The sequence below is a fragment of the Pogona vitticeps genome, chromosome 6 (genome assembly GCF_051106095.1).
Source record: "Pogona vitticeps strain Pit_001003342236 chromosome 6, PviZW2.1, whole genome shotgun sequence".
NCBI classification, from domain to species: domain Eukaryota; kingdom Metazoa; phylum Chordata; class Lepidosauria; order Squamata; family Agamidae; genus Pogona; species Pogona vitticeps.
Genome location: NC_135788.1, coordinates 19,535,771 through 19,548,810, shown reverse-complemented (window position 1 = coordinate 19,548,810; position 13,040 = coordinate 19,535,771). Strand labels below are relative to the sequence as shown.

Below are 13,040 nucleotides of genomic sequence, written 5' to 3'. Positions count from 1 at the left end.
AAAAAAAAATTGTTGTGTGTACTCTGGGTATCTGTCATACTAATCGGTAATGTTATACAGTGGTGCCTCGACTTACGACCATAATCCGTTCCAGACGATGGGTGTAACTCAAAATGGTCATAAGTCGAAGCACCATTTCCCATAGGAATGCATTGAAACCCCATTAATCCTTTCTGACTGGAAAAAATACCAACAACAAAACAAAACAAAAACCCACTGCAAGCCCCATAGGAACGCAGTGGAGCCAAAAAACAAACGCACAGCAAAACAAACAAAACAGCCAGCCCCAGCAGAACATTATGGGGCTGGGAAACACCCACACCCACACACACACACACACACACACCCACACCCACCCACCCACCCACCCACCCACCCACCCACACACACACACACACACACACACACAGAGCCAGCCCGAACACGACGGGGCTGGACCAAAAATCCCACCAAAACACAAAAAACATCACAGCACAGAAACATAACCTCCCCCAAAACCCAAAGCCACCCTGCAAAACAAAGTACTGTAAATGTACTTACTCAGGAGCAGAAAGCAGCACCAGGCAGTCCAAAGCCGCCTCCTACCACTCACTCTAACCATTGGGGCGAAAGAGCTACAAAGAAGCAGCTGTTACATACAGCACTGATGTTACCTGTCTGTCATGGGTTTGGAGGGAAAGTTCCATCCTATGGGGAGTGGAAGGCGGGACATCAGGAGGAGGGGCTGTACTGTATATATATGTGAAGCCTGTGTGGAGGAGAAGCTGAAGGAGAAGCTGAGAGAAGAAGCTGGTGTGGGAGTTTGTGTGTCAGACAGGGTACTACTGTGTGTCAGTCAGTACCAACCTGATAAGTTCAGGTGTCTTTATGGGTAGCCAGAACTGATAGGTTCAGGGTCTGTGCTTTATTTAAAGGTGTTCTGTGTGAACCAAACTGGTGTATGTATGATTGAGACTAAGCCACGTTACTGTATCTTATTCACTTGATCATTTTATTTTCCCTGTGTGTTATTTAAATAAACCTTATTCCTTTGTTTGTTAAAAATCCATCCCTGGTCTGTGTGACTTCTTATAGGGAATGGTTGGTGGCAGCTTAGTTAAACTGTGGCATCTCCCAGTAGGTCTGGGGTTGTCACAGCAGCCTCTTCGCCTACCAGTGGTTAGCAAATTTGAATTCCCTGCCTTTTTTCCCTGCCTTTTTCCTGTCACAACCCGAAGCTCCGGCCGCAAGTCGAAGCAAAATTTTGTGGCCGGAGCTGGTCACAACTCGAAATGGTCATAAGTTGGGATGTTTGTAAGTTGATTCACCACTGTAATCCACAATATAGGTGCTCTAGAGGAATAATCATATCTGTCTTTCCAAAATCTATCCTATGAAGAAAAATGTGCAACTTTTTCTTTTCCTTGATATGTTCTGATGGAAAAAAGCCGAGGTGGTGGCAGGGGGAATTCTGACCCACTAGTATTGGACAGGTACACACAAATGGTTTTGTTTTATAGGCACCACCAGTAGAATGGAACAGTCCAGGGCCACACCACACACTATTTCAGTCTGATTTTTGTTCTGAGACTAGCTTTGGTGATAACAGACTTGACCTATGAATAGCAGAACTGAGCAGAATGCAGTTTTCATGGCTGTGTAATTAGGATAAGTTTTTCCATAGTAACCTGGAAGAGAACAATTCAGGTAGTTTAAGTGGTTTGGTTGAAATCATACTTAGAGGAGACCCACTAAAATAAATCAGATTTAATTTAGTCATATTGATTTTGGTGGACTTAGTGCATAACTAAATCTAGACCCAAGCCTTAATATGTATTTTTTAATCAAGAAGTTGCTTGCCAAGTGCACATGAGGAATCCACTTGATATTAAAGAGTTTTGTCCACAGAATGCTTTAGCATTCTCAGTTATTTCAAGCAGAGAGGCACTACTAAGAGGAGCTGCGATTGATTAAGCTACGTACATAAAACTTAGGCCAGAAGGTTCTTTCATTTCCCACCTCTTGTCTACTATCATAGAATTGTAGAGCTGGAAGAAAGACCAAGGGTCATTGAATCCCGATCCCTGCAAGGGCAGGAAATCCACAGCCAAAGCATTCCTAATAGATGGCCAGCCAACCTTTGCTTAAAAATTTCCAGTGAAACAAAGTCCAGCACCCTCTGAGGCAGTCAGTTCCGTTGCAGAATAGCTCTCATTCATCCTAATGTTAGCCAAAATCTCCTTTCTTGATCTTGAATTCATTACTTCTGGTCCTATCCTCTTGAGCTACACCAATTTTTTGAAAAAAAAGGCTGCTCCATCTTCCATGTGACAGCCTTCCAAATATTTGAAGATGGCTATTATACCACCCTTTGTGATCTCTAGTCCAGGGGACACAGGGAGCTATTTTCCTGCATCTGGGCCTTCCTTGAGCTGCTTTACCTTGAGAGGAAAGCTTCCCCTCCCCCCCGAAAACCAGTAGTAGCTTTTAGTTTTGAATAAGGCCTTTCCTAGGTTTGGAACAGCTCAAGAGCAGCAGGAAGGTAACAGAATTGTTCCTTCCAGTCACTACAGTGTGTGTGTGTGTGTGTGGGGGGGGAGATGGGGTCTTCTCCACTCAGATTTTTAAAGGAAAATATTTTTGGGTTGGGGACATAGGAGCGGGTGTGAATGGCCCTCAGATATGTCTACCTTATTTTAAAGAAATAAAGCAAGTTCTTAATTTTATTTCTTTACTAACAAATGTACCCATGGTAGTTGTGGGTTTTTCGGGCTCTTTGCTCACAACAAATGTACCCATCTTCACCCTTCCACCTTTATCTAACTGCTTTTTTTTCTATTCTTTTCTTATTCCCAATTCTTTCTTTGCACTGTTCTCTCTCCCCCCCCCTCACCCCATCCCTCATCTCCCCCCTCTCTTTTCACTCTGGTGCTCAGTTTTGCTTGTACAGTGGTGCCTCGACTTACGAACGTCCCAACATACGACCATTTCGAGTTATGACCAGCTCCGGCCGCAAAATTTTGCTTCTACTTGCGACTGGAGCTTCGAGTTATGAACCAAAAAGGCAGGGAAAAAAGCGGGTAATTCAAATTGCTAACTGTTGGTAGGCAAAGAGGCTGCTTCTTTGTAGTTCTTCTGCCCCAGCAGTTAGAGAGAGTGCAATTGGAGGAGGCTTTGGACTGCCTGGTAAGGTAAGGTGCAGCTTTCTGCTTTTTAAAAACTGTTCTGGGTGGGTTTTGCAGCGTGGTTTTGGGCTGGGTGGTGGGATTAGGTTTCTATGTTGTGATGGGTTTTGCAAGGTTTGTTTGGTTTTCGGCCCCCCCCCCCAATTCCTGATGGGTCTTGCACACTCTGCTTTTGGGTTTGTTTTCTTTCTTTCTTTTTTTCTTTCTTTCTTTCTTTCTTTCTTTCTTTCTTTCTTTCTTTCTTTCTTTCTTTCTTTCTTTCTTTCTTTTCATTTCTGATGGGTCTTGCACAGTTTGTTTGCTTTTCGCTTTGTTTTTTTGCATTTCCGAAGGGTCTTGCACAGTTTTTTTTCTTTTCTTTTTTCCTTCCGCCGGAACAGATTAATCGCGTTTCCGATGGGACTTGCAGTGTTTTGTTTTGTTTTTTGGTGATTTTTTTCTTTGGCTGGAACAGATTAATTGCATTTCAATGCATTCCTATGGGAAAAGGTACTTCAGCTTATGACCCTTTTGAATTATGACCGGAGTTCCGAAACCAATTAGGTTTGTAAGTCGAGGCACCACTGTATCAGCTTAACAGAGGAGCCTAGCAAGTGACCAGTGATGGGGCACTAATAAAAGTGAATTATCAGTGGGCCCAGCTGGGACTTTGGAAACCCAATTTTGCAATATAACAACTAGTTATTTAAATCAAGAAATCTGTAGTACCTGTTCAAACCTTTTGTATTTCTAGTTTATACCATTTTTAGGTATTTCAGCATAAACAAAAGGGCTCTAGGGGAACTAATTTTGAGATATAACCTAATATAGTTTTTAAATCCAGGAAATCAGTTATACCTGTTCAAAATTTCTTACTTATATTTCATACAATTTTGGAAATCTCTGGGGACAGTGTAGCCAACCAAAAAACATAAGGGTCTCTGAGGGACCCACTTTTGATATGTAAACTACACAGTTATGTAAGTTGGGCAATTAGTAATATCTGTACAAATTTTCTGCTTCTAGCTATTATTTAGCTATGCACGCATGAACACATCACTTTCAGAAATAAGATTACATTGCTGTGTCACCCTTCTTTGCAAGATCTAAGGGAACTACACGTATTACAACAGAGGCATACCCTTAGAAGAGGTTTTTCACTCCGTTTCATTAAATCACGAGGAACTGCCACATCTAAGGGCTTGCTCTCTGTTGATTTGTTGTGTTGAAAATATATGTTTTGTAAGTTTAAGTTCTGAGGACTTTCTCCTTGGGGGTACATTTAGTCGAATAAAATGTGTGAATAACTTAGGTTAACAAATTAATCAGCTAAAGCCTCCAACCCTAATAAATATATAATTGGTTCAGATTAAATCAACTTTGATTTATTATAAAAATGCTGGTATGCAGTGTATGTTTTCTTTGGCCATGATTCAGAATTGAGTGAAGCCTGCTTAATTTCATTTAAGTATGTCTTGTTCTATGTTAGATTATGACTTTGGTATTTAGAATGAGGGTGTTTTTAATCAAGGCATCTTGTTTTTCTTCCAGATATTATTCCCCTGGATATTCTGAAGCACTTCTAGAAAGAGTGGAAAATTATCAACCAGTTCTATAAACTCTTCAGCATGTGTGAAAGAAGAATTACTCTTTTTTTCTCTTTGTTACTGAGTAGCAAGCAAATCTAGTTTGGAAATTTTCTCTGGGAGATTTTTAAAGCTTCTGTTCTGTTACTGATCAGTTCTGACAGCAGAAAGACATGCCTTATCCACCTTTGCTTTGCCATTTGATTTCTGGAAATTTGTGCTAACAACAAAGACTGTCATAGGTTAAGAAGTCAGCTGTGTTTTTTTGGATGTACTTGGAGACCTAAGAACAGAGGAAACAGCACTCTTCACTATTTATGGATATATCTTCTTGCCTTTGGAGCAGTTTGTCAAATCAAGTCCTTAGGTCAAAGGTGCAGTTCCTGCAGTTGAAAATATAATTTTGTGAGAAGATAGCATCACTCTCCACTAAGCACTACAGCTGTTCAACCTCTCTTCATTTTACCTGGGACATTAGTAACTTATTTGATACAAGTTGGAATTGCCTCCAAGTGAGCAAAGAAGTGGCAAATTATTCCCCTGTGCCTTTACTTCTTGATTGATCTTTTCTATGGTATCCACCTCAGTACTTTCCTCCTCACATCTTGAAAAATGAATGTGTGACTGTAAACTGATGTGTGTTTGATCTTTTATCATCCAGACTTTTGAGGGTGAAGTTTCATGTGTTTGTAACTTTTTTAAGGAGTGGATTTCTGGGATACTGTTATTGGAGTACCCAACTATTTATAAGAATTTCTAAGTAGTTAAAAGAAAGCTGAAAGTAAGAGTGGATATAAATTGTCCTTGAAAGTTTGCCGACCATTTTGGTTCCCACAGTTTCCTAGAGGGAGAGTTTAACATAAAAATTGCTCCTTGACAACTTCAGTTGCTCAGCATGGTAGCATTGGATACTGCAAAATAAAACTCTGCATCCAGTGTTGAAGAGTGTTGAAGTATTGTATGACATTTTATTACACCTTCCATTTATCTGGTATTGTTTTTTTTCCTTTGTCTGAAAGTCTGCCTAAGCAACTATAACAGATAAAAAGTTAAAGGAAGAGTGACTGTTATTCCCATCAGGCACTGCATTCAAATCTCTTGACAGACATGCTTTGATTCTCTTCACTTCGCTAAGCCTTGTATAGTTTGCTTCAGTTGGATCAAATTCATACTAATCCCCATACAGCAAGACCTTGTCTTACTTCTGAAAGATGGGTGGGCTGTGCCCAGACATGTAGGTGTGGATCATTTGTCAATAGTGCTTTTGGTGGTATTTGTCATGACCTCCTTCTTTAGCTTTAACAGTTAATGATGAAGTGATGGCCATGCTAATCTCTTGCAACAAAAACAAAACAGCTTGTGACACTTCAAACACTAGTGTGCCATATCTGGCATGAAATCACTCCAGCAGGTACAGAGTGCTGTCTCAGTTAACAGATTATTATACATGTGTTAGGGAACAAGAAATTCTGGTCAGTGTAGTCCTTCTGTGGCATTAAGCCATGAGACAATTCCCAAAGCTTTGGACGTTCAGACATAATCAAAAGGTTCAACTCTGCCTCCTTCAGGGTTTTTAAAAAATGTACAGTATATTGATTCTGTCTTTATATACATAGATATGCATATAGAGACATTTCAATTCCCTCTAAAGCCAGTTGGTTAGCATCCCTTAATAAAAGCATGTTTTAATTAACTGCTAACTGTAGTTGGCTGTGGCCCATGCAGGGTCCTTAAAAATGAAATTTATTAGCCCCAGTCCAATTGTTATTCTGAACTAGAGTAGACTCATTGAATGAACTGCTAAACTATTGAATGAACTCCCACACTATTCAACACTAGTGAATACCATGGATTCACTCTAGTGAGGGCAAGTAGTTGGATTTAGGCCTTAACCTTTTAAGACTTTTTCTTGTCCTGATACTGTGAGTTTCCTATAACAATAGGGAGTGGGGGTTATTCTGTTCCTCATATCATCATTTGGTTCTCTCTCTATTTCCTTCTGGTTTTTAGCAAATGTATTCTATACTATAAAAACTTGGAAAGTAAATCCCTGATAGCAGTGGGGGTTGGGGTGAAGGGAGAGGAGATAGAAGATCTCGTTCACTCCAAAAATATATTAGGCTTGCAAATATCGAAGCTGAAATTCTTTTTCCTTTCCAGCCTTCTGCATTTCGCTTCTCTGGTCGCCTGCCAAGATACATAATTCATGCATAATAATTTCATATATCATTCTGAACAACAGAGTTTAGAGAAATAGACCCGGCCAACACCACTCATCCATGATTCCGTGCCTCAGCTAGCTCAGGTGCTCCAGTGTGTCTTATCCCTGAACAGGGCTAGCCATCATATTCAAGGGGACAAAGAAGTGATTCCTGTCGACAACACTATCAGTTCTTGTTGAACTGAATCAGTAGTTACATGCCTTGGCTGGGTGAGGCATATTCCAACTACTTGAGCCTGAAGAGCTATAGTGCTGAGATTATTTTAGTCATTGCCAAGGGAGAGGCTCAATCAGATTTTATTAGAAGGTAACATGGTTTATTTGCTTTTTGAATATTCTGCATTTATGTTCCACACATATAGAACTTTTATATGCTACTTTTGTACAACATTTGAAATGTAGATGATTCATAAAATTAAAACATGCTGTTATGCAGCTCTCTTCTATAGAAATGTGGCCGTTGTGTTAGCTTAGTTTATAGCTGTGAAGTAGCTATAGCTACAGCTTTCTGAATCCTGTCAGCATATGCCACACAAGAGATATTATGGGTTTTGGAAAGGTATGGGTAGAGTCACAATCAGCACATCAAAATGATGCTGTGGCATATAAGCAAGTAAGAGAAGGCTCCATGCTACTACCAAGCTGAAAAACAGCTGTTGATAGTGCTATTAAACAAGAGTAGGCACTAAGTAATGTGACAGATGTTTTAAGCTAAGGTGTAATTTGGCCATAGGCACTCAAGCTGCCTGTGGCCAAGTTGCACCTTAACTTAAAACATCTATCACATTACTTAGTGCCCACATACAGTGCCTATTCTAGGGACAGTTTGGAGTCAATAGTAGATAGTAGAGTCAATGTTTACTGGAGCCAGGTGCAAATTATTCTCATTTTGTCCCTACCCTGAATATTGAGCTCGTGTATCAGATAGTGCACTCCAACTGGAAGCTTGCTCCCGCATGCCTCTTACCAGCCAGAATGAAGGAGAATGTGACAGTACTGGTGTTGGAGGCAGTTGCAGACACTGCAGATCACATCCATGGACATGCATGTCCGTGAATGGAGAATTTGCTTACTCCAGTGTTAGGCCTTTGACTTTGTAAGGAATGCACTGTATGTATTTTTGGATAAATAAAGACATTTGCTTGGTGTTAGCAGCACTAAGTGTCAGCATATGCCACACTAGCACTGCCTTAAACATTGGGTAGCTTTAAAGGAGAAGAAGAAGATACTTTATTCTTCACGGAAGGCAAGAAAGTTTCTGTGGTTGTAACTGATTCTTGGAGTCTACAAGAACTCAGTGGTTTTGAATGAAGGAGGGTGAAAGTTCCCTTGCGCTATCAATGCAACCCACAATTTATCACAGGTCCATTTCCCCCCAAGACAAGAAGTGCCAGAAATCTTGGGGTGGTAGACTACAGATGATATCCAAGTCTGTTGAATGCATGCCTTGGCAGGTATCTGTTTGAAGTACAAATCTTGGCATCTAGACTGGATTCGCTTGACCTTTTTGCACAGCATGAATCAAACTGGAAAGAAAAGGAATAGAATGTATTGAATTCTTTTGTGCACATATTTTCGTTTAACTGCTGGAAACAATGTCTTATGATAGAATTGGTGTTGCCACACTTTGAATTAATGCAGTAACTTTCCCTGATAGGAATTTTTGGGATTTTAAAAAAAAATCAGAGCCCTATCCAGCCAAAATTGTGTGCTTTCAGATTCTACTGATTTTAGCAAGAAATATCTAAGTATTTGTTTAATGCTACAATCCTATACAATAGATTATGAGCATGTTTGATGATATTTTTTATTCAGATTTGAAACACAAACACATGAAACAATAATGTAACAGGATAGTAACAACTATCAACCACATCATTGACCTGGTAAAATATACAGAGTAAAACAATGAAGTGATGTCCATAGAGAGGTATGATTTAATTTAATATATAATTGCAGAGCTTTTCATTAGTTATTGGAAGAGGAAGAACATGATTAATGAAATTTATATACTTGAGAAATGTGTTATAAAATTCATCCTGTCTGTGGGATTGCTACAAGGTGAACACATACATAGTGAGATTCTCCATCAGAATAATATACCTCACTTTTGAGAAACATTGTGTTAAAGTAATTTATCTGGAAGCAATTACCAGATGGGACACAAGACACAGAATTGTGAATAGTTATTCATGTGAGATCATGATTCACCTCCAGAAAATAGGATATTAGTTCCTAACTGGTGAGAACATTCTAGTATGGCTGGTACTTTCCACTAGTTCCTTAAAAATCTGTCAAAAATTCATGAACGTATGGGCAGTGTCACCATATATGGATGCGAGTCTTTAATTCCTATCAGTTCCTAGGGACTGGGTACTTGGCTCACTGTTATCACCACATAATGTATCATTTGTGTATTATATTTAGGGACAGCTCCCTTACTTCCCGTGTTTTTTACCTTAGAGCATTCCATAAAATATTGTTTCATGCAGTTCTATTGGCCAGGCAAATTTGATGCACATTTTGCCCCCAGAATAGAACAACAAGAATAGATAGGTTGAATCGAATGGCCTTATTTTCTTTTTTAGCGTTAACTGGGCATGTAGTTTGGATACAAACTGAGGGTATAGCCATAAAATGGATCATCTGCAGTAGATGAAACCATTGATCTTCCATTCATCTGATTAAATTTCTTCATTATCAGGATAGGCAGCAAAGGAAAGGAAAAGAAAGGGAACTTCTTTCAATACTGCATCCAAATTTTAAATGGGTTCATTGGGGACAGGGGGGAGAGATGTGATATATCTTTAAATTTAGTGAAGAAAAAGATACTCCTCTGATTGTATCTATATGATTAATAGTTTTTTTCCCCTTGGGAGCTAGATGTCTATTTCGTCGTTTAGCATTATTTTGACCAATTGATGTAAACTGAAATAATGCACAACAGAGCTTTAGATAGGTGACTGTAGTCCTTCTTTAGTACTCCTTTCATGGTATTCCTATAATTGACAGCTGTGAGATATTGTATGCATCTTTTTCAAATTGATTTAACTCACAAACTAGCTAGAAATTAGAAAGCTAGGGATGCTAGTAGGTAATATTTGACTCAAATATCAAAATGTAGGTAACAGTTGTCCACTTATATTGGTGTTACTTAACACCCAAACAAGTACCCATGCATAAGACATCCCTTTATAGTCAGCAGGACTTAACTTTTCTGGGCTGAATAATATACCAGAAACTATCCTACAAATGCCACTTTGAACTTGTTATTAAGATTCATTTCAAAACGGTGTGCCTGGGAGAGTTTTTACACAATACCCTATAAGAAAAACCACTCAGAATGGAGACCATATGGTGACATTCATTCATTCATTTACAGAAGTATTTCTGCCCTGCCTTTCCTCCCAACAGTGAGCCAATTACAGTACAATATTATAATGCACCCACAGAAACAGAATAAACCCTACTGTTAAAGCTGGTTTCAGAGATCTATAATCAACTACCTCTCTGGGAAGTTATCTCTAAAGAAGGGAAAGAGAGTGCAACAGGATTTTCTGGTTGGCTGGGGGGCAATCAGCAATGCACTTAATAATCATAGTGGCAAAACAAGAACCTATCTTCCCTCATCCTCAGTAATATGAACGTGGAACAGAAACAGCTTGCCAACAGAATTAGGGGACACTACTAATGCAAGGGAGGGACAATTGTAGGCAGGGAAAAGAGACCAAAGAGAAACAAAGGGCCAACATTTATTTATTATTAGATTTCTACCCCACCCCCCCAGACAGAGTCTACTTGGGGCAGCTTACAAATATAAAATATAATAAAAACATCATAAACATTAAACAATTAAATCAATAATGTGGTGTGTTCAAGATGGGGAATGATAAAAAAGCAAAAAGATAGGAAAAAGAAAGGAAAATAGATCTTTCCTGCATCATTTCTGGACACAGTTAAAGAGTTTAATACTGTAAGCCTAGATTTATACAGCTGGAATAGTTAACAGAGAGGCCTAAATCTAATTGTTAGTGCCAACAAGAGTAGGCTCACGAAATACTGGGAGTTTCATAAATCAACATATATGCAAACCCCATTGATTCAATGGATCTACTATAATCAGGACTAATAACTATTCCACAGTCTTTAAGCAAATCATTTTCTATATTTAATGTTACTTCTTATGGGAGTATAAGACAGCATCAAATTATTAGTTGATTGTGTTGATGAAGCAAGCTCTAAGGGAGAGGTGGCACATCTTTGGTGCTCCAAAAGTTCTGAACTACAACATCCACTATCATTAGTAATATAGGCTGGGGATTCCAGGAGCTGAAATCCAAAACATCAGGCATGCCAAAGATTTGCCACCCCTGCTCTAAGGTGATCAGAATGAGTTTGATATACATGTGATGGAAACTACAACTTACAAAAGAAATAAGGCAAAAGGGCTTTTCCACCAATGTTCTTTTGGCGATGGAGCGTGTCAGCGCTAAAGCGGCACTCGAACAAAGAACAGCCCTTATCAGATTTTGTAGAAATAGCACTCATTCTTCTGCTGAAAGGGAATATGAAGAAAGAATGCTAAGAGGTTTAATATGGATTCCTGCATTGATCAGGGGGTTGGACTCAATTGTCTTATAGGCCCCCTTCAACTCAATTATTCTGTGATTCTATGAAAAAAAAAAACTACTGTATATAATCTTGGATTGTCGCACAGATCACATCACAGTAACATCCATGTCATTTAGTTCATACAACCCCAAATAATACACCCCATTTTCCAAATGACGCCCTATCCCATGATACAACCCTTGTGTGAATCCTCCCACAACTAATCACACTGCACTATATTTATTTTGTATGCATCCGTTAAATAATCTTGGAATGCAGTTTTGCCCTAGGACATTTGTCCTAACTTATTTGCCCATCATTTTCCTTAGCATTTTTGTAAATGGAAATGTAACTCTGGGTTATAAGGCACTCCTGCTTTTGCTACACGAGACTAACACGGCTACTTGTTTGAGGAAGGATAAATGAACTGTACATTTTAATGATATGTGATGAAGAAGGGAAAAATCTTGCCTTTGATCTACCTTTAATGAACTGCCTGTGTATATTTGCTGCAGATTGTATACTGCTGCAAATGTCATGAAGTGGTGGTGGTGTATGGATACTAGCTCTGGCCTATGACAGCTTCTCACCTACCTAGCAGTTCAAAAGCATGCAAATGCGAGTAGATAAATAGGTACCTCCTTGGTGGGAAGGTAAAATGGTGTTCCCTAGTCATGGTGGCCACGTGACAACGGAAACTGTCTTCAGACAAGTGCTGGCTCTATGGCTTGAAAACGGGGATGAGCACCGCCCCTTGAGTCGGACACGACTGGACTAAAAATGTCAAGGGGAATCTTTACCTTTTTATAGACTTACAGGGCCTGTCTGCCCCATGAGTCTGGGAATCAGTGTACATCTACTTTTTTCCTGTGCCCCACTGAGCAAACACATGGTGAGGGACTGAGCAAGTGAATTAAATATATATATATATAAACTTTCAATAATAATTCATCTTCCTCAGGCTGTGCACCAAATTCTTATGGTTAGCCATGTTCTGATTTTTTTCTTAACTGAGCTGGTAAATGTTTGATTTCAGGCTACCAATAAAAGCCCTTGGAGTACCTCAAATAAAACATAATTTATTTGGCAAAATTTTCCATGGACCACAGCCATATGTATTCATTAAAATCAACAGAAATGTATCAGATTAATATTATCAAATGCAGTACTAATACAATGGATAGAATACTGATATCAATATCAGATGTAACATTAGTATCAATGGAAACTGTTTCAGACAGAAACTGAAACCACAGTTGTTTAATAATCTCATCAAGAAACTGGTACTGCCAGTGATCATGGTATTGTATAAGAATTAATAGTTACTTATTTTTCCTTCAAACAATACATAAATAATATTGGATGTTTGCAAAAAGAAGCAGCAAGCTGTAGTCAGCCCTATAATTTGGAATAGTGTGAATGCCAATTAGGCGATTACCGTTGTGCTGTATTTGCGTATGCTTAACAAAAGATCAAATT

At 39.1% G+C, this 13,040-nt stretch overlaps 1 protein-coding gene across 4 annotated transcripts in view; it reads left to right on the top strand.

Annotated features, from left to right (window-relative positions):
* SPAG6 (sperm associated antigen 6) overlaps positions 1 to 5,672 on the top strand; it is a 57,288-nt gene extending 51,616 nt beyond the window's left edge. For all 4 annotated transcript variants that reach the window (XM_078378643.1, XM_020801737.3, XM_078378642.1 and 1 more), the window contains one exon: positions 4,695 to 5,672. In XM_078378643.1, the coding sequence (XP_078234769.1) occupies positions 4,695 to 4,761 (67 nt within the window). In that variant the 3' untranslated portion in view covers positions 4,762 to 5,672. The remainder of the gene's footprint in view (positions 1 to 4,694) is intronic.
* The last annotated feature ends 7,368 nt before the right edge of the window (positions 5,673 to 13,040 follow it).